Source organism: Ramularia collo-cygni (genome assembly GCF_900074925.1).
Source record: "Ramularia collo-cygni strain URUG2 genome assembly, contig: RCC_scaffold02, whole genome shotgun sequence".
Classification (NCBI taxonomy): Eukaryota; Fungi; Ascomycota; class Dothideomycetes; order Mycosphaerellales; family Mycosphaerellaceae; genus Ramularia; species Ramularia collo-cygni.
This window is the reverse complement of record NW_019716256.1, coordinates 1,521,728-1,541,074: the sequence shown is the minus strand read 5'-3', so window position 1 is coordinate 1,541,074 and position 19,347 is coordinate 1,521,728. Positions and strand designations below refer to the sequence as shown.

Below are 19,347 nucleotides of genomic sequence, written 5' to 3'. Positions count from 1 at the left end.
AGCCGACGCTTAGACAGGTGCCGAAATGTGCTGCTGGAGCGCGAAGCGTAAAAGGACGCGCCACCCAAAGCCGACCGGAGGTGATGATGCCATTCAAGCGATCAAGCGAGCAGTGAAGTCCCACAGTCTGCACGGGCCATGCCAAAAGAGTGGGTGCGCACAAGGGTTAGGGCTTGGGCGGGACGAGGTGGAAAATTCCATCACCTTACTCATTATTCGCCGTGGACTCCACATGACTGCAAAGCCTGATCACACCCCGTGAGATCGTTGGGCGAAGAGCTGAGGGCTCCGCAACATATCCAAGCGTCGACCTGGAAGGTGCCCACGCGCCGTTGAAACGGCCACATATGCTGGATGGAGCATCTATTCTACCTTTGTTAGCACGAGCGCGAGGAGTGGATGGGCGATAATCAGCATACCCTTGAGGACTATCGAGCTCGCCGAGCCGCACCTTCCGACATCGCTACGTTACAGTCGCTTCCTTCCCAGCTGTCACCCGCTGGGTAGATTCACGGAGCACTCGATCTTCGGCAATGGCGCCAGACTACGCAGACTGGGCGTCTGGAGCCGCCGTCGCTGTTGGGGTGGAATGGCAGGGGGCAGGATGAAAATTTTATCAGATGGATCCAGATCACCGCCTTGATCTGATAAGAATGAGGTAACAGGCCCGAGCAGTGGCTTCAAGCTTGTCTCAAAGGGGAGAAGTATCACTACAAGGTCGCAGATCGTTGACCTTACACTTACAGTTCAACGTCATTCCCGCCTGAGATGGCGCCCTAGGCAGTCTTGCCCGCTCCAACGACGCTCCGGCACTGCAAAGTTGACGGGTAGCTTCAAACGTGACACGATGTGGCATCTCGCAAAATTATTTCCCCCCTGCGACTGCACAGGGCGTGGATTTCACTCGCTCGAGCCCCACATCACGATGAACAACAGGCCAGTGGTGTAGGGCACTACTAATCCTCCGAAGTTTTACAAACACTCGCTTGGAGTGCCAAGGGGTCACAAGAAAGAAGATCCGGCTTCCTACACGACGGCACCCGAGACACGAAGGCCACCAGGAGCTTGTACTGCACTGCCGTCGACACAAACCTCTCGTCGACTCTGCGGACGACATCAACATCGACAGCTCGCGGACCTCCCAGGTTGCACTTCAGTCAGGCTCCTGTGAAGCTGCTTTGCTTTCCACCATGGCGGACGAACGATCGCACAGACGTTCCCAAGCTTCTTTGAGGTCGTTTGGAATGGAACAAGATGCCAATGATCGCCCTGTGCAGTCGGATCCACTGGGAGTGCCCCATACTACCCCGGATCCTCTGTCCGACCCAACTGCCACAACCGTCGAGACGGTACGGCCAACCCTGTGGACCACTTCCTTCTCGAAGACTTGTCGCCAGGTCCTCGGCAAAAATCCTTTCAAGGGATCATATATGAGCCTCTACGATCCCTTGGACACTGTTCTCGACAAGAGCATTGCATGGGGAAGCGCCTTCTTCGCAGTCGCTGCGGGTGTACCTTTACCTGTGATTGGCTACATTTTCGGCAAGTTGAAAATCGCCCTCGGGTCGTCCTTTCATTCATACTAACATCTGCGCAGGCCAAATCATCAACGAATTTCCTCCCAAGGAAGATGCATTATACGATAGACTGGTCCAGCTACTTGGAGTAGCCGTCGCTTATTTTGTCATCACAGCTATCTATTGCGTTGGCTTTGGCCTAACATCGGAGACGGTTTCTGTCAAGCTACGCCAGAAGCTCCTAGAGTGCTTACTTCATCTTGACCAGGCTTACCTTGACACCCACAATATCGACGTCAATGGATTGCTCACGGAGAAGATGGACACCATCCAGGCAGGATGCTCCGAGAAAGTCGGCATCTTCATACAGGCTCTTTCGTACTTTGTTGCCGCGTTTGTTGTCGGATTCATGCTAAACGCCAAGCTTGCTGGAATACTGCTCGCGACTGTCGTCCCCGCCATCGCTTTGAGCTTTGGGCTGTTGTCCCCAGCAGTGTCAAAGTACAGTCGCCTGGCCAATAAGCGGAATGAGGAAGCAAACGATGTCGTTGAGAGCGCCTTGGGAGCGGTCAAGATTGTGCAGGCTTTTGACATGATTGGTGGTTTGTGTGAAAGACATCTGGAGTTCCTCAACGAGTCGATCAAGACGAGCACGAAAAAAGCAATCTTTACGGCCCTCCAAGCTGGAAGCGTTTACTTCATCGCTTACTCCGCCAACGCTCTTGCTTTCTATCTCGGAAGCCGTATTGCCGATGGAGGCAACGCTGGAACTGTATACGCCGTGGTCTTCCTGATTCTCGATGCCTCATTCGTCGTGGGCCAGTTCGCTCCTTTCTTAGAAATCTTCGCAAGGGCTGCGTCGGCTAAAGGCAGCGTACAAGAACTGATGGATGCCAGAAACAACACCGACAATGCTGGCACGTACAGGAAGTCTGAACACCGACCTGTGCTGCACGGCAAGGATGTCGAGTTCCGCGACGTCTGCTTCCGATACCCAGCCAGGCCAACGGTCAAGACATTGAATGGCGTCAATCTAACGCTGCAGGCAGGCAAGTTTACTGCCATGGTCGGCACGTCTGGCGGTGGAAAGTCAACGTTGGTCGCCTTACTACTCGGAATCTACGACTATTCCGGACGCATTGACATGGGAGGGGACGATATTCAAACTATTGATTCCAACCATCTCCGCTCGCAGATTGCTGTCCTGGACCAGGACTCTATCCTGTTCTCTGGAACAATATTTGACAATGTTTGTTACGGACTCATCCGCCAGGATCTGACCGAAGAGGAGAAGACGGCTCGATGTCTCCGCGCGCTCAAGGACGCCAATGTTGACTTCCTCGACCAGCTTCCGCGTGGCGTCCATACCAAATTGGGCAACGAATTGCAGCTTTCCGGCGGACAAAGACAGAGAGTATGTCTAGCTCGCGCCTTGATCAAGCGACCCGCCATCCTCATCTTGGACGAGCCTACAAGCGCTCTTGATGCACGGAGCGAGGTTGCCGTTGTGGACGCTGTGAAAAAGGTTGCGGCTACTGGTACTACGGTCATCATGATTGCGCATCGCCTCTCCACTACTCTAGATGCCGATCATGTTGCCGTAATGAGCGATGGCACAGTGGTTGAGCAGGGTTCGCCCAGCGAGTTGTCTGTCGAAGGCACCGTCTTCCGTGGCTTGCTAGATGCACAAAAAACCAACTTTGATCAGAATAGAGACCAATCACCTGGTGATGGCGAAGGGCTTCGAAGAGCGTCTACCATTGACATCGGGACTAGCAGCGAAAAAGAGCGAGAAAGCTTGGAGGCCGCCATCAGCCCAAAGGCGCAGAATATCACCAAGTTTGCTCTCGGAACTCTCGCCAAACGTCTCGGAGCAATCATCAAACCCGATTCTCTACTGGCGTCATTCGGATTGCTGGCGTCCATTGTGAGTGGGGGTATTCTAATCGGACAGGCAATCATCTTCGGTAACCTCATTCATGTAAGTAGGCGTGGTTTTGATTTCTGTTCCATCGCTGACTCTCATCCTGCAGGTTTTAAACACCGGAAGCTCCAGCCCAACATACTACGCAGAGGCGGATTTCTTCTCGCTCATGTTCTTCGTGCTAGCTCTCATAGCGTTGGCCTCATACATCACCAGCGGCAGCGCTTTTGGGGTGACATCAACTCATATGACCGCCCGGGTGCAGACCAAAATGCTTCGACAACTGCTCCACCTGGATATGCAATGGTTTTCGGAGCCAGGACATTCTACTCACGAGCTGATGTCRAGTTTCACAAAGGATCCCGCAGATCTTTCTGCTCTTGGCGGTATCGCACTTGGCGCCATCTTCACCATCATCACTTCCACTGTCGGTGGCATAATCTTGGCGCATGTAGTGGCATGGAAGATTGCAGTGGTGCTCCTAGCGGCCGTCCCTGTCATGCTGGTTTCTGGGTACGCCAGACTTCGTCTCCTCACTGCTTCCGAAACTCAGCACCGAGAGGCATACCGAGGAGCAACCAGCTTGGCTGCTGAATCCTGTCGAAACAGGCGTGCCGTGACAGCACTATGTCTGGAGGAACATCTGGTTGAAGAATATCGTCAGGCGCTCCGCATGCCATACAAGAAGATCCGAGCATACGTCTACTACTCCAATGTGCTCCTCGCATTCTGCTTTTCAATCACCTACTTCGTCTACGCTTTGGCGTACTGGTGGTAAGTATCCCCGATATTCCCTCATATCAACGACCCAGCTAACCCACTTGATAGGGGCGCGAGACAAGTCAGAAATGGCATGTACACCACCACGGACTTTTTCATCGTCCTTCCGGCCCTCCTCTTCTCGGCGCAAGCTGCAGGTCAGCTCTTCAGTCTCAGTCCAGAGATAGCAAGAGCCAAGACTGCGGCGAGGAGTATCTTCACTCTTCTCGACGCTCAGTCAAAAATCATGCCACCTGGCGGCGCGTCTTCGCCGCTGAAATCCTCAACAACGTCCTCTTTGGAGTCGACCAGACTTGAAAAGATGTCAGCAAGTCTAGAAAGACCGGGAATGGGCACTCCAAAGCTTCAATTCAGCAACGTTTCCCTCACCTACCCCAACTCTTCACGGTCATCGCTCAATAATGTTGACCTCTCCATCCTGCCAGGCCAATCCGTGGCGTTCGTTGGACCGTCTGGCGCGGGAAAGTCTTCGACCATGGCACTGATTGAAAGATTCTACGACCCAACGGATGGTGCCATCCTCTACGATGGAATCGACCTTCGCGATATGGACGTCAGAACTTTGCGAAGTCACATGGGTCTTGTGTCGCAAGATCCCGATCTCTTCTCCGGCTCGATCCTCTACAATGTCAAGCTGGGTGCGCCTTCTGGTCAGTCAGTAACCGAAGAGGAGGTTCAGGCAGCATGCAAGAAATGTGGCCTCCACGACTTCATCACAAGTCTTCCCGAAGGCTATAACACGGACTGCGGTTCCAGCAGTTCGTCGCAGATGAGCGGAGGCCAAAAGCAACGCCTCGCAATCGCGAGAGCTCTTGTTCGCAACCCCGAGATCCTTTTGCTCGATGAACCCACCAGTGCTCTCGATGCTCACAGCGAAGCACACGTTCAAAACACCTTGGCCGAGGCCGCCAAGGGGCGAACAACAGTGATTGTCGCCCACCGCCTTGCAAGCATTCAGCACGTGGATCGCATATTCGTATTCGAGCATGGTCGCATTGTCGCTCAGGGCACGCATGCAGAGCTGGTCGCACAAGGCGGCCTTTACGCCAGCATGGCCAAGGCCCAGTCTCTCGCATAGTTATCCTGCATTAGATTTAGCACAAAGCATAGCGTTGGAATTAGTCGATGGAGAGTGCCTCGCGCACATAAAAGTTATCTGCCGGTTCCCTCCGTACAAAGCATGTGCTCCGGTACTAGAGTGGTGTTGAACGCACACCCAACAAGGGGGTGGAAGCAATGATGAATGAATTCACGTGTACGAGACCGATAACCAGCACCCCACCCGTCTCACCACTTGCGTCACGCTCACTAGCGAAGCGAGCGTGCGTGCGTGCTAGGGTACCCTAAGGTGGTGATCTGCAAAGTGAGTCCTAGCCTCGGCAAGGATCGGAGGACGGACTGATTGATTGATTAGATAACTCAATATGGACTACTCGCTTGCGATCCATGGCAGATGCCCACGCAGTGGAGTCGAGACCCTGCACGGCTGTCAACTTTTCTGCCTAAAACACTAGGTGCATGCGCCACGGTCTTGAGGAGAGAAATTTTTTCTTTTCCACCTGCCCGAAGGTGGCCCTTTCTTGGTACAGTATTCCGAGCATCCAGACATCTAATCATATCTGATCATCTGGCCGGCGCCAGCAGGATCGCTTCCGCCCTTGGGATCCGAGGCTAGCCTGGAAACAGTACATACTACGTAGGCGTGGGTAGTTGGGTGCTCTAGCGTGCAGTGTTAGCTGACGACATTGACTTGAACGGCCTCACCTGCCACGCTTGCACGCCACGGGGGGTTGTGCTCTCACAATCRAATCGATTTGCAATTTCGTGACCCTTGAAGCAAAAAAAACACAGCCCTGGTTACATCGGCCGGCCTCGGGTTGCAGCAAACATACTCTTCCTCCCAAACAAACGCCTAATTAGCGGGCGGTTGAAGTACTTCGGTTGGCTCCACACTTTGATTATTAGTACTCTCTCAACCCGAGTCGACCACACTCCGGCCGTCATTTGTTCTCCATCATTCCAATCACTGCGTTTGCAAGTTATTACTCTCTCAAAATGTCGCCACACGCTTACTCGGTCTCCGATGAGGCCTCTTCCACCCACTCCTATACCAACACCGACACTTCTCTCAGCTCATTGGATGACGACATTCCCAACTTGACCAGCGGGTCGAACCTCCATCGATTTGGCGACGATGAGGTTCAAGATCTCGTATGCGTAGGCTTCGGACCTGCTTCTCTGGCTATCGCCATTGCTCTCCATGACTCCTTGGAGTCGAGAGCGTCCAGATTGTCTTCTCGAGCACCCAAAGTCCGGTTCCTCGAACGCCAGCAAAGGTTTGCCTGGCACGCGGGTATGTTGCTCCCCGGAGCAAAAATGCAAATCAGCTACATCAAGGACTTGGCAACTCTCCGTAACCCGCGGAGTGAATTCACATTCGTCAACTACCTGCACGAAAAGGGCAGGCTTGTTGCATTCACCAACTTGGGAACTTTCTTGCCACAGCGGATAGAGTACGAGGACTACATGCGATGGTGTGCGGATCACTTTGGCAACGTTGTCGACTACAGCCAAACTGTTGAGCATGTCGAGGCCGGAAAGCTCAACCCAAAGACTGGCGCCGTCGAGTACTTTCAGGTTACCTCTTACAATGAGCAGACTGGCGAGAGGCAATCTCTGAAAGCCAAGCACGTTGTCATCGCCGCAGGAGGCAGACCGAACATTCCCAAATCTCTGCCACAGAAACACCCATTCATCATTCACTCTTCTCAATACGCAACACACGCACCCAAGATGTTTCCAGCAGGATCCGGCCCAAGGACAGTGGCGGTCATTGGAGGTGGTCAGAGTGCTGCCGAAGTTTGGCATAACATCCCAAGTCTCTTCCCTGGCGCACAGTCACTATTAATGATTCGGGGGGCTGCTTTGAAGCCCAGTGATGACTCTCCTTTGTAAGTGTTCATCAACGATCATCAACCAACACGAGCTAACTTGTTTCCAGCGTCAACGAGGTTTTCAACCCAGACAATGTCGACAATGTCTTCGCACAAGACGCAGCCGTGCGGGAAGCTGCAATTGCCAAAGACAAGGCAACAAACTACGGCGTTGTCCGCATCGAACTTCTAGAGGAGATCTACAACGAACTATACTCGTACAAACTAAAGTACAACTCCGAACAGCAATGGCCGCACCGAATCATGAACTACCGAGAAGTTCAGGGTGTGCGGGATGTCGTCGTGGACGGCAGACCCGCCGTTGAACTGTCGATCCAGAACAACTCCGGAATGTACCTCGCTCACAAGAAGTGCGCAGTAGAAAAGGTAACAGTCGACATGGTCGTCGTTGCGAGTGGATACATCCGCAACTCCCACGAAGAAATGCTACAAGGTCTGAGCGAATTGAAGCCCACCAAAACCTCAAGTGGAAAGAGCTGGACCGTCGGACGCGATTACGCCGTGGATTTCGAACCTGGTGCTGTTCAGCCGGATGCTGGCGTCTGGTTGCAAGGGTGCAATGAGAAGACTCATGGTCTCTCTGATACACTTTTGTCTATTCTGGCCATTCGGGGAGGAGAAATGGTTGATCACATTTTCGGCCACTCGCAGGAGTCACACCAGAAGCAGGTCGCGAGCTCTTTTGAGCACATGCTATGATATGATATGTTATCAGCATGTAATTGATGGGCGGGCAATACAGGGTGTTTTCAACAGCAGAGCGAAGTTTGATGATGATGTTTTTGTTTAACGATATCTAATGTCTCGATGATGATTGGAGACAAAGCATTTACAAAAAGCGATGGGTATATAGCAAGCAAGCAAGCAAGCAGAGATTTGAACAAATCTTTTTTCTTTCGTCCATAGCCTTACTTCTTCTGCGTTCCTGCATCATCATGCCAGCAATCTCTCAAACAAACATGCCGAAGCAGGCCTGGCAGTGTCAGCTGCGATCTGCATCGCTTGGGGTGGAGTGACAGTGGAGTGACAGCATAAAGGTAGGTTCCAGAGGAAGTGCGGATTGATCGGACCAATAAAGATTCACACCGACGGGTCTTGGCCCTGCATGGCACTCACGAGGTGTCAACTCTCCCATCTCACTTGACTGGTTCACTACTGCCCGCGTGACGGACGGACGGGCGATCGATCGGCGGGAGTTTTTTTTTTTTTTTTTTTTGGCGATGAGATCGGCGGTTGTTTTCTGTCCCACCACCATCTTGAAGCCCGGAATCGCTTGGTTACCGACGACGATGCTTACCTACTTTGCGAATCCTTCTCCCCATTTCGAGGAAGGAATGGCATGGCTGATTGACGTGGGAGTGGGTGGAAATGGTATTCGCTTGGCATGTGGGGGATCAGCAGTGTAGCAGCGCGTTTTGCGTGGAAAGGCTTCGATTGAGTGGTCTTTGTTGTTGGTCTGCTATACCATGCCAGGTCAGGGGGTGAGGTCATTGTTGACAAGGAAGGCAGCATCGAACCGTGGCCCGGTCCTKTGCGCGAGACTCATTACCCTTCTCGGGTTTCCAAGATGGTGTTCGAAGAGTCTTCGACCCGTGGGGGAATTTATCGTGGCTTGGTTGGTGATATGCGAAGCATACCAGTATGGATGTTGACTTGAAGTTGTCTCTCCAGGAAACGAGACGGCGCCATGATCCAGGGATGGGCATCGTCCTATTGGCACCAGCTCCCGGGACCCAAGCTGAACATAGCGACGCTCTGAGCAGAATCGTGTTGAGTGGCAGACGATGATTCTGTTTCATCTTATTACTATCCTGGAAAATGTCAACTGGTATTACGGATCCAGAACACCGCGTAGCATGCCATTTGGAAAGATGGCGAGATCGATGGCTTCTTCACAAGAGCACTTCTCCGAGGAATCTTGAGGAGCCAAAAGTAGTGGCCAGCTTGATGTGAGAAAGCCCAACGAATGTGTGGGATAGTAGCGTTGGATCAACGAGCTCAGCTTAGCGATTGCTTCCTGGACAAAAACTATTGGCTTCCCTGCTGTCCATATAGCATAGGCATGCTATGGGCTCGTTGAAAGCGATTGATTGGGATTTGTCAGTATACTCCAGGAGACGTCGAATGATTAGCCATCTTGGACTGGGGCAAACAGATGGTGAACTGCTGCTTTTCGACTCCCTTTACAGCATGGCCAGGGCAACTCCAAGCAGCCAAATGTGTTGATATCTTTTGCTGCGTGAAAGCCATGATTATTCAGCATCTCAAGCATCGTCCTCTTCGACCCATAACCGAAGGAGTTGCGCCAGAAAGACGACCGACTGGAGCTAGATCTGTTTGAAGCAAGAGTTGCACCTGCCAAGATTGCCGTACCCCGTGAGGTGAATAACACCACGGTTACATCCCATTCCGGGTATTCTCACAAGGTGGCAATACAGCAAATGTACAGGTCTGCTGGATAGCAGCCTGGTTGTCTGCCACGCAAGGACCCACCAGATCTCCACTCACGCGCCCCTGTCGTTCAGGAAAGGACCGCTGAAGACCCACCCTTGAAACGCACAGACTTTGAGACTGCTGCGACGAACGAAAGGGAGTACGGCTCGCATACACATCTCCGTAGCTGCAGCTGAGCGAATGTAAGCACATATAAATGAGACTCTATTGGCTGACCCACAGTCTAGTGACATTTCTAGAACGCCCGAGCATGAGATCGACAAGATGTTGAAGACGGCCCCACTCTCACCACGTGTGAATGCATGTCACTACACTAGAACCATAGGCTCTGATAAGAGGCTAAGAGGTCATGCAAATTGCAAAGGAGCTGATTGGTCGGAGCGGTTCTACATGTCGATCGCACTGCATCGCGAGTACGTTTAAAGTTGAGAGGCGAAGGATTGTACACTTTCTATCCGTCATGGCTGAAAGAAACGTTCCTGGTTGCGGAGGCTTGATTGATCGAGGCAAAGACACTGTCTCAGCTAGCTGACGATGTTCCAGATCGATCAGCGATCAGTTCCGGAGAAACGTTGTGTTCTGTCGGCATCTTGGTCTTCAAGTCTATGAATCGTTCCACGCAGAAGGTTTTCTAATCAACGCCACGGGACGGCGACATGGAGATCATCGAACAGCACTTTGAGAGTTGATGATGCTGGCGGATCGGAACTTACCATCATCAGGTGGCTGAAAGAAAGATGCTGGACAGCAGCCTCCAAAGCCTGAATCTGCTACGTCTTCGAGTGGTGATGCTTCCAAGAGTCTGGGAGTCTGTAAGCTTCACATGGGCTTGTCTGGATTTCTCAAGATTATTATGCAGAGTATCACTGCTGATCGGCACGGCCTTGGCAGTTGCCCCGAACGGATTGGAATCAGAGCGGAGATGCGCAGGGGCAGCTGAATCTGCCCCGAGCCGGAACGAATCGTCCGCAAACGATGCCACCGGAACTTAACTCCGGGGTCAGGATCGCTGGTGCGTTCTGCCTTAGTGTCACATTCCGAGGCCCTGGTAACGTACATCAAGCGCACGGGAAAGATCCAACCTGATGTCATGCCGAAGGGCCGAAGGAAGGATCAATGATCTGGTATGTCCCGTATGCAAGCCATCAACCAAGAAGTCCAACTCCCGTTCTGGATGTCTTATTACGATGCTTGACTACTTTCCCCACATCCCAGCAAAAGCTTACAGAAAAGCTTAATCACCAAGTGAAAGTAGCGTGAAAGTAAAAATTATATCCCTACGTCAACACTTCGAAAGAAAATCCGACTTCCGCGCGGCTTGCCCGCCGCAGCAAGCTTGTATACCCGCCATCGGGTTCTGGCGTAGATCCTTCTATTCTGGTCGGCCATCTTCAGCTTCCTGGTGCCTGATAAACAGCCCACACCTCGAATGCTGTCGATCATCATAGATCGTCCCCTAGCGGTTACTCCGCCATCTCGGGAGGAGTGATCGACGGGCCCTATGAAAGGCGGGCAAGATGGTTTTTGTGCTGATCTTTCGCCGTGTGAAACGGGCCCTACTCCGGACGGCTGTTCTAGACAAACGTCTGTTGTCGTTGCGGTGTGAATTGGTGATTTCTGGACTCGATTCATGATTTCATGATGGAGCGTATGCTTTGCGACTCAGGTGTGATTCTTGATCGATCGAGCTTGCTAATTGATGAAGTCATCATGGGGAGGCGGAGTGAGGATTGGGAATGGAAGATCTGATAAGGGGTAGTGGTAGCATTCGCGTTTACTTTGGCTTGGCAGGGGGATTGGATCATTGAGGTACATCACGGTAAGAAGATGTGATATCAAGGTGGCTAACACGGACGGACATCCTATCTACGTGCCATTATATCAGATGATATTACCAAGCGAAGTGATCTAATCAGCTGGCGGCAAGGAGAGAGTAAGTTTTCAGTTCGTAGCTTGCGGTGAACGCATTGAACGCTATGCTGGCTTGAGTGAATCTGATAGAAGCAACGCGACAAGAAACAAGCGACGAGGTGCCAGTGCACGTCAATTCTGGATGAAAGTACTTCGTTCTTAGTGCAAATCGACAAGAATCTGGGTCTGTTTTAGTTGAAAATCAGCTAAAATCGCATTGGATGGGGTAAAAGGGGTCAACGCTGTTCAGAGAACGAACGTATCCTGCTCAAGAACATGACCGATGCTTGGGATGAACCAGACAATTGTGAATATCTATCATATCGGCACGATCTTGTGTTTTCAATTTCCTGGTTCTCCATCACAGGCAGCAGATATGGTTAACAAGATGATTCCAGATCTCGGCGCACGCCTAGCGACTACAGTCACTCCTGCCATCATTGTAACATCTTTGGCTCTCTACTTCAATCGTATAAACGTCGTCGGTAGACTGGATACGCATCTTTCGATCATGGATAGAATCATTGCGATACTCTACTCAGCACAATTGATGGAACATAGCTCTGACTCTGTCGATAGTATACAAATTGCCTCATCATCGCTCACCACATGCGAAGCCAAACACACTCGCAACTATTACCATGCAACGAGATGGTTGTCATAGCCCTTCATAGTTGCCATTTCCCTCGAATTAAGCTGCAGGCTTCCCCTGTAGTGAGACCTCCTAGCTCACAACAATCCAACGTACCATATAAGAAAGGGGCTTGCATTATCATATAGCTTGGCTCTAGTGCCATCATACATGGCCTACACGTCTTCATCGCTTAGCTCACGCCAATTCAAGCGGGATAGTTGTTTTTACTTGATAGCTCATGCGACGAACAATTCACGTAGCTATCGATAGTTGGTGCTCTCTGTATCGAGCTAAAAGCTCCCCCTGAGATTGAACCGTGAAACACACGGCGATCCGGAACAATCAGAGGTCAGATCATATATCAAGAATAATCCACCCTTTTACTCGAAAGAGTAGTTTGTGCGAGTCCAGAAATATCATAGCGAACGCTACCCTCGCACAGCGTTCTCAGTCCAAGCTTCCTACGTGAAAGCTATCCAACAATATCAGATCATCCAAAGACGCACCAGAGATACACAAACTCAGTCTCGCCGTTGATGGTTTTTCCTAGAGCTTGCAAGACTATATTGGTTGTCACTTTGGCAGAGACATTGAATCCCCTGCTCCATGCATGCAACCCGCCTCGCAGATCCAGCACTTTTAATCCTAGAAAAGCGGCATAGATCTCTCCATTGTCATCACCAGCCTTTCTAAGCGAGCCCTTCGATAACCTTCCAACGACTCGATCATCAGATCTCTCGTGTGGGACATCAGTTGCGTCGAATTTCTCAGGGGCTAAGGGTTAGGGTTAGGGTTAGGGTTAGGGTAAGGTCGAGTTGCCGGCGCGGTACACGCAATTCATCTCTGGAAAGATTCTTAGTCGCTTTGCAGACTATTTCAAATGTATTCTGGCACGTTTAGCGATGTTCAGTGTCTTTTTGGGTGAAGAAAGATAAAATCGGCTTGGATTCATCTCTTAGACACACTTGACGAGAGAGGAAAACTACTTCTCAGCTGCTGCATGTTGTTATACAAAACTCGGATGATAGAACAGAAAATGCCTCAGAAACCACAATCGGGCCTCTTTCTCCACGAGGCCGTAAAAACTCGAAGAGAAGAGCGATAAGATTTGCAGCGTAGCGAGTGCATGCGACATCCCAAGCCCCCCATTCATTCCACGCCCACATACATCACCATCAGGCCACTTCCACGATTGCTCCTCCAGCCAATGACTCACTAGCGCTAGCTGCTTATCTCTCACAGCACTGCATCAATACAAAGAAGTCCTCATCCTCCTTGCATCACATCGAAAAACCCCCCCGCGCCTCGCACTCCCACTCCCACCCTCATCATGCCTCTCCTCGCTCGCCGCTTCTCAATCACCAACTTCCTGATCGCGACATCGACGTTGGGATTTCAGGTGTTTGTTCTCTATCCCTGGCACAAGAAACTGGACGAGGACTTCTTGGAATTGAGGCGGGAGAATCAAAGATTGATGCAGGCGTTGAGTCCTCTCGTGGCATCGCCTAGGACGACCGCGACAACAAATGCTCCGGAGAATAACTCGACATGCATGACTTCTGCAGATTCATCGGCGGCGTCTGATTCGACGGCTTCACTGTCTGCTCAGTCGTGATTGGTATTTTCTAATGATGTAAGTATGCCTACTTCATTCTACGGGCGGGGTCTTCAGCTCATTCATATCTTTCTTGCCAGGATGAACACTCAATGGCACATTCGAATTTGTCGACTGTATTGGCTGAGATATGAAAGTGAATGAGCAACCCACCCCAACTACAAACCGCMAGCCGGCGAGACATAAGTTGTTTGCTAACACGGAATTTCAGCAAACAACGCAATTGAAGATGTAGTGTCTTGCAATCAAGATTTACTGCCGCATTCCAAGCATGCGAGCATTGAAGAGTTTATTAAGGCTGTTGAAGACCTGCTCCAAAAGCATCGCGAGTGTCATAAGGGGAGGGAGGCGGTAGCGTCTAGAACGTACTGCATCTTGCTTCCATCGGCATTGACTATGCTAGCTTCAATACAAAGCAATGAGATTTGTGCAAAGAGCGTCTAAGATACACGTCAAACCTCAAGAAGTTCACCGAGTTACAGAAACGGAGTTGAGCAGTCAGTCACGCCATTCAATGCAAGTATGGATAGAAGGAATGTCATCGACGAACGCCATCTCAACGAATGCATTAGTCGATCCAGATAATCAGACGCACCTGTACCATCGTAGACTTCCACAAAGGTCTAAGGTCCAGGAGTTCCTTTCTGGCTCGATGGACTAGCCATAGAAGCTCCTGATAATGGGCTTCACGTCTGGGTATTCCGCGTACCGCCTCATTCGCGTGATAGAGGACTTGGTGGCTGGCATATTCCAAGAAGGGGATATTCATAAATATCCACCGGCTCGAAAAATCCGCATGTGATGATTCTTTGAATTGTGATGTGTCGGCGGTCATGTAACGAGAGCAGCATTCTTTGAGTGAAAGACGAGTTTGTAGTCACGGCTTGGACAAAGCTGGCACAGTCCACTTGCTTCGAGAAGAAAGTCTCTGACTGATTCGTGGAGGAAGCGCACTGTGGGATTGTTCGACCTCGTCAACTCTGCACGGCCTCTCGAATAAGTAAGCACCCGAAGGTTCGTCGGGTCTCTGGTATCATCTTCTCTATCCCATGGATCCGGTTGCAAGCCTTCAGTATGGGGATCATCGTCGAGACCCGCCTCCATTGCGAAGTAGAACTCTATGGGCTTCAATAGATGTCTTGCAAACAAGATCCACTGGAGACAGAGCAATAACTCATATCTGTTCGATTCATCCCTTCTGAGAATCTCATGGAAAAGGTGACTGAGTTTTGCTGGGTAGTTAGTCCAACCACTTCTTGATTCCCCGTCGCCCTTCGCGAATGTGTTTGTTGAAGATTTCAACGACAAGCACAGCCCACATGAAAATACCGGTTGACTTCTGCTACACACTCTCCTAAATCTGGCAAATCGCTTGAATGCTTCCTTGCAGGTAGCGCCGGACGTATCTTGCAATATCCCCTTCGTGGCCAGGTTGCAAGATCAGACGCCAATGATCGACGACCTTGACGGTAGGGTAGTGCCGATTGGCGAAGCATACATAGAGCCGGCTACACCCATCTACAATCCCTTCTCCCACATCCTCGAAGAAGGCGACCATGTCCCGTACCTCGTCCTCGTCGTATTCGTCGAGAGCATCAATGACAACCTTGAGAAGTCGTGATTCGAGGCTTTCGATGGCAGTACGCAGAAGATCTTACAATATCTGGCAGGTCCATGAAGATCTGGGCAAACCTAGTTCGTCGAAGATGYAATGAAGATCCGGAATAGTTGTTGGCAGTTGGAAGAACAGAGAGCGATACATCCCCCGAACGTTTTTCTCCAGATCTTCGCCTCGAGTATTGAGAAACAAGGACACGATGGCTTCATCTGTAGACCTGTTCTTCATTGCTCGTAGACTTGTCTGTTCCCGGCTTGACGACTATCCACATAAAGTCTTGATCATGCTGTTACATATCGTGTATCGTGGTCGTTCCAGCTTACGTACCGGGAATGCTGCAAAACCCATTCACAAGTCGTACCTTGCGCGTCTCTTATGGTAGATTGACGGGAGCCACTCTGGTCAAAATCAAGCGTTGCCAATAGTTCTCATCGGCGTTGCAGTTGCTGCTGAGCGGCGCTTCCGGAGAATGCAAAGCCAGGAGTCTCATTACGCTGATGATGGTGATGTTTGGACGGACGCATCTTGTGCTGTGCTTTGCTAGGTTCAGTGACTTATTGTGTGATTTGAGGACATGTCTGCGGACCTCACTTTGCTTCTTTGATTATCACACTGCCGCCTCTCCTTGTGGAAAATCGACGACAACGCTTACAAACAGGTAGCTCTAAGCACAAAAAGCAGCAGCCTTGCGGAGAGCTAAATATGAGGATCGATCAGATGGGCCCATGAGACAGACAGTACGCTCTATCTCCCCCCTCTTCGTACTCCGCTTCGCAGCCCATCGTCGTCGCTTATACACTGTAAACTGTGCCACTGGTCGCCCATCAATACCTTCCGGTGGTGTGTATTCTGGTCAATCTCACAGATTGCATCCCATAAAGTATGCTTGATCCCGAGAAGTCGTTCATCTCTTGACCAGAACGTCTCAATCTTAGGGGCAAGCAGCTCTTGTAATGTCTCTGCGACAGAAGTGGGCGAGGTACAGCTTTGTGCTAGAGGCACCCGATCCCTTCGACCTACCTACGCACACCCGCGAGTAAACCACCGTCTTTCTCAGAAAGCAGCTGCCCAACAAACGGTACTTCCAGCGCGATCACGGTTGCCATCAGATACATCTTGAAGATACGCATGGCGCTTTCGTACCAGCGAAACATTGAGTTTAGCGATTCTGAACGCTCATGATCGCTTGACTTTGTGATGCAACAGGAATCCACCCAAAGATGCTTCAAGTCATCTTTCTTGGCCCGCCGATCGTAGAAGATGACTTTTGCATGGCCAGGTTTGTCCTTGCCGGCACCGTTCTCAATGTCTTCAGAGGCCAAATCGTCTTCGGTAGCGCCCCAAGTGTGGGCAAGAAGGGCGTAGGGCGGGAGTTTGTCGCCATCGTAGCTGGTTATGGTCACTTGGTCGCCGGAGCCGGCTATTCTATGCTTGCTAGGACTGAACTGTACGAGGCGCATATCAGCCTCATCATGCTTTCTTTCATCATTGAGGCTGAGGCTGGCAGGACGTGATCTCGGCAGTTTTCATTGTTGATGTCAGAGGGAGCGACCTTGCGTTCCAAGAATAGGTAGTCCTCAAGAAAGGCCATTAAGATTTCTGATGGACATAAGGATTGATCACGTCCTGTCCTGTGCTCAATCAACAGTGATGTTGTTGAAAGAGTTCTGCGCAAGCGTTGAACAAGATAGAACCAAGGTAGGTACCGGCAATGGTAACGTAGTCAGCTCATCGCCCCGAAACGGGGCCGTACCGTAGTTCTTCCTTTTTCTGCCACGTGCCAGCAGAAGCCATGTAAACTCTGTTTGATGTTCCCTCGCCGCTACCAGGATTTTCTCCACAATCTACAACTTGAAGGCGGGGTAAGGTAGAAATGGGTGGAGACCATCCTGCGTCCTTTGCGCCTCGAGGTTCAAGGCGAAGCGGCACCTGGAACCTCTMAAACTAAGTCTCTGTGGGTGTGCGAGACGAGGCGCACGGTACCGCCCTTGTGAGACACGCCGCGCTTAATATCCACACCTGGCACAGGCGTCCTTGGACATGTCAGACGAACCTCCACCACGGAAACGGGTCCGGAAATCGCGTGGCAGAGGCCTGCGCGTGAAGACGGGCTGCATCCCCTGCCGGAATCGTCATCTCAAATGTGGCGAAGAGAAGCCCAGTTGCAGCGCTTGTGTGAGGGCTCGCGCTGAGTGTGTCTACTCAAGCAATAATGGCGATGGTGCCATGGCGACCAATCCCGATCATGCTACCTCTACCATGGGCCGGAGCGGGCGTTCGTGGAGTCTAAACTCAACATCAAGCGCACAACAAGCACATGCAGAAAGAAGTGGATCTTGTGCTTCCCAAAGCACAGCTCTCCCGGAAGCCGTCCGCCCTGTGCATCGCCAAGATGATGCTCTCCCACCTCAGCATGTTTCCCCTGCGGTAGCGGATCATCCTGCCGCGCGAGAGAGCGTTGCATATCCCTACACACCCGCCTTTTCCGAAAGCCTCGCAGCCGTGGGCGACCTGCAATCTGGCGCGGGAGAAAGCCTACCTGCGACAAGTCCTGATCCCACATGGCCTCCACAGAGCTACACAGCCGAGGCGGCTTCGCTCAGATGGTTTGGCCTGCTGGCTACAGACCAAGATCGTTTGGATCTTTCACCTTCATGGCTGCATGCTCATAGCAGATCGCCGGAGACGCCGCGATCTGAAGTGGCAGTTGCGGTAGCTCCTGCATCCTTCTACACCAGCCAAGATCAAGTCATACTCGGACCGCAAGAAATGCTCATTTTTCGACATTTTGTACAGCATCTCAGCTCCTGGATTGACGCAACCGACCCGGATCGTCTATTCTCGGTCCTCGTGCCCTCCATGGCGCTGAGAAATAGCGGTCTGATGTCTGCGATCCTCGCGTTTTCATCCCGACATCTATCTCTGCACCCAGTCACTGCAGCGCAGCTTGGCTTGGATGAGCTGGGTCGAGATGTGGGTGTGGAGTACTATCATGCCACCCTTCAATACCTCCAGAAAGAGATGAAGAAAGTACCCTATCTCACCAGTGATGAGCTACTTGCGACGGTACTTACAATCTCCAGCTACGAAATGATAGACGAATCGGATGGGGGTTGGGAACGACATCTCAAAGGAGTCTTCTGGATCCAGCGCTCGCAACTCATCCACGGAGAGTCGGAAGGCCTGAAAAAGAGCATATGGTGGAGCTGGCTACGCCAGGACATCTGGGCAGCCTTTAAAGATCGGCGAAAGATCCTCTCCTTTTACAACCTGCGGCGACCCTGCTCTGGATTGAACTTCTGGGAGCTGGTGAACAGATCGGTCTACCTTCTTGGTCAATGCGTCAACTACGCCAGCGACGCCGAAATCGAAGCCGGACGTTTACAGCTGGAACTGCGAATCCTTCGAGCCCAGACTCTAGAGGCGAGTCTCGACGAGTGGCACCATCATTTCGCCAGATTTGACTGTCGACTGCCTACTCCCTTGGAAGGAAGCACCATGTTCACGCCTTTGTGGATCAATCCACCAGCCGCCTCGTTGGCCATCCAGGTCCACTATCTATCACGTCTCCTGTTGCTCGAGAACAAGCCGGCAGCAGGTGGTATGCGGGAGCTATCCGTACGTGAGCCGCTGCGTAGGGAAGCGATTGGTATCATAGGTGGTATCGCTTGCTGTACGGATAGCGAGGCGTCGATCCTGGTCTCTATGATTTGTTTATATGGGGCCGGTCAGCAGACTAGGGAATTGGCTGTGCAAGAGGAGATTTGCAAGTTGTTGCACAGTCATCAGGAAAAAGTAAAGTGGCCGTCATATGACTTGTCAGCTGAGCTGCGTAAAGATCAATCTGCAGGCGTGCGGTGATGTGACCGCTTCATTCCGGCTGAACATGCCGGTATACCATCATGCGCGCTGCCTTCACAAAGACGAAGATTTCCACACA

At 51.4% G+C, this 19,347-nt stretch overlaps 4 protein-coding genes; all 4 read left to right on the top strand.

Moving 5' to 3' along the window:
* Positions 1-1,190: 1,190 nt before the first annotated feature.
* Positions 1,191-5,299, top strand: RCC_02146 (related to multidrug resistance protein; the record flags this gene model as incomplete). XM_023767429.1 has 4 exons in its annotated part: positions 1,191-1,542; positions 1,598-3,498; positions 3,551-4,215; positions 4,270-5,299. The coding sequence occupies 4 exons, from the start codon at positions 1,191-1,193 to the stop codon at positions 5,297-5,299; spliced, it is 3,948 nt and encodes a 1,315-aa protein (XP_023623197.1).
* Positions 5,300-6,276: 977 nt separating this feature from the next.
* On the top strand, positions 6,277-7,874 carry RCC_02145 (related to L-ornithine N5-oxygenase SidA; the record flags this gene model as incomplete). XM_023767428.1 has 2 exons in its annotated part: positions 6,277-7,172; positions 7,223-7,874. 2 exons carry the CDS (start codon positions 6,277-6,279, stop codon positions 7,872-7,874), a joined length of 1,548 nt encoding a protein of 515 aa, XP_023623196.1.
* Positions 7,875-16,627: 8,753 nt separating this feature from the next.
* On the top strand, positions 16,628-16,921 carry RCC_02144 (uncharacterized protein; the record flags this gene model as incomplete). The annotated part of the gene is made up of 1 exon (XM_023767427.1): positions 16,628-16,921. The coding sequence occupies one exon, from the start codon at positions 16,628-16,630 to the stop codon at positions 16,919-16,921; it is 294 nt and encodes a 97-aa protein (XP_023623195.1).
* A 526-nt stretch (positions 16,922-17,447) lies between these two features.
* RCC_02143 (uncharacterized protein) lies at positions 17,448-19,268 on the top strand (the record flags this gene model as incomplete). The annotated part of the gene is made up of 1 exon (XM_023767426.1): positions 17,448-19,268. The coding sequence occupies one exon, from the start codon at positions 17,448-17,450 to the stop codon at positions 19,266-19,268; it is 1,821 nt and encodes a 606-aa protein (XP_023623194.1).
* Positions 19,269-19,347: the final 79 nt, after the last annotated feature.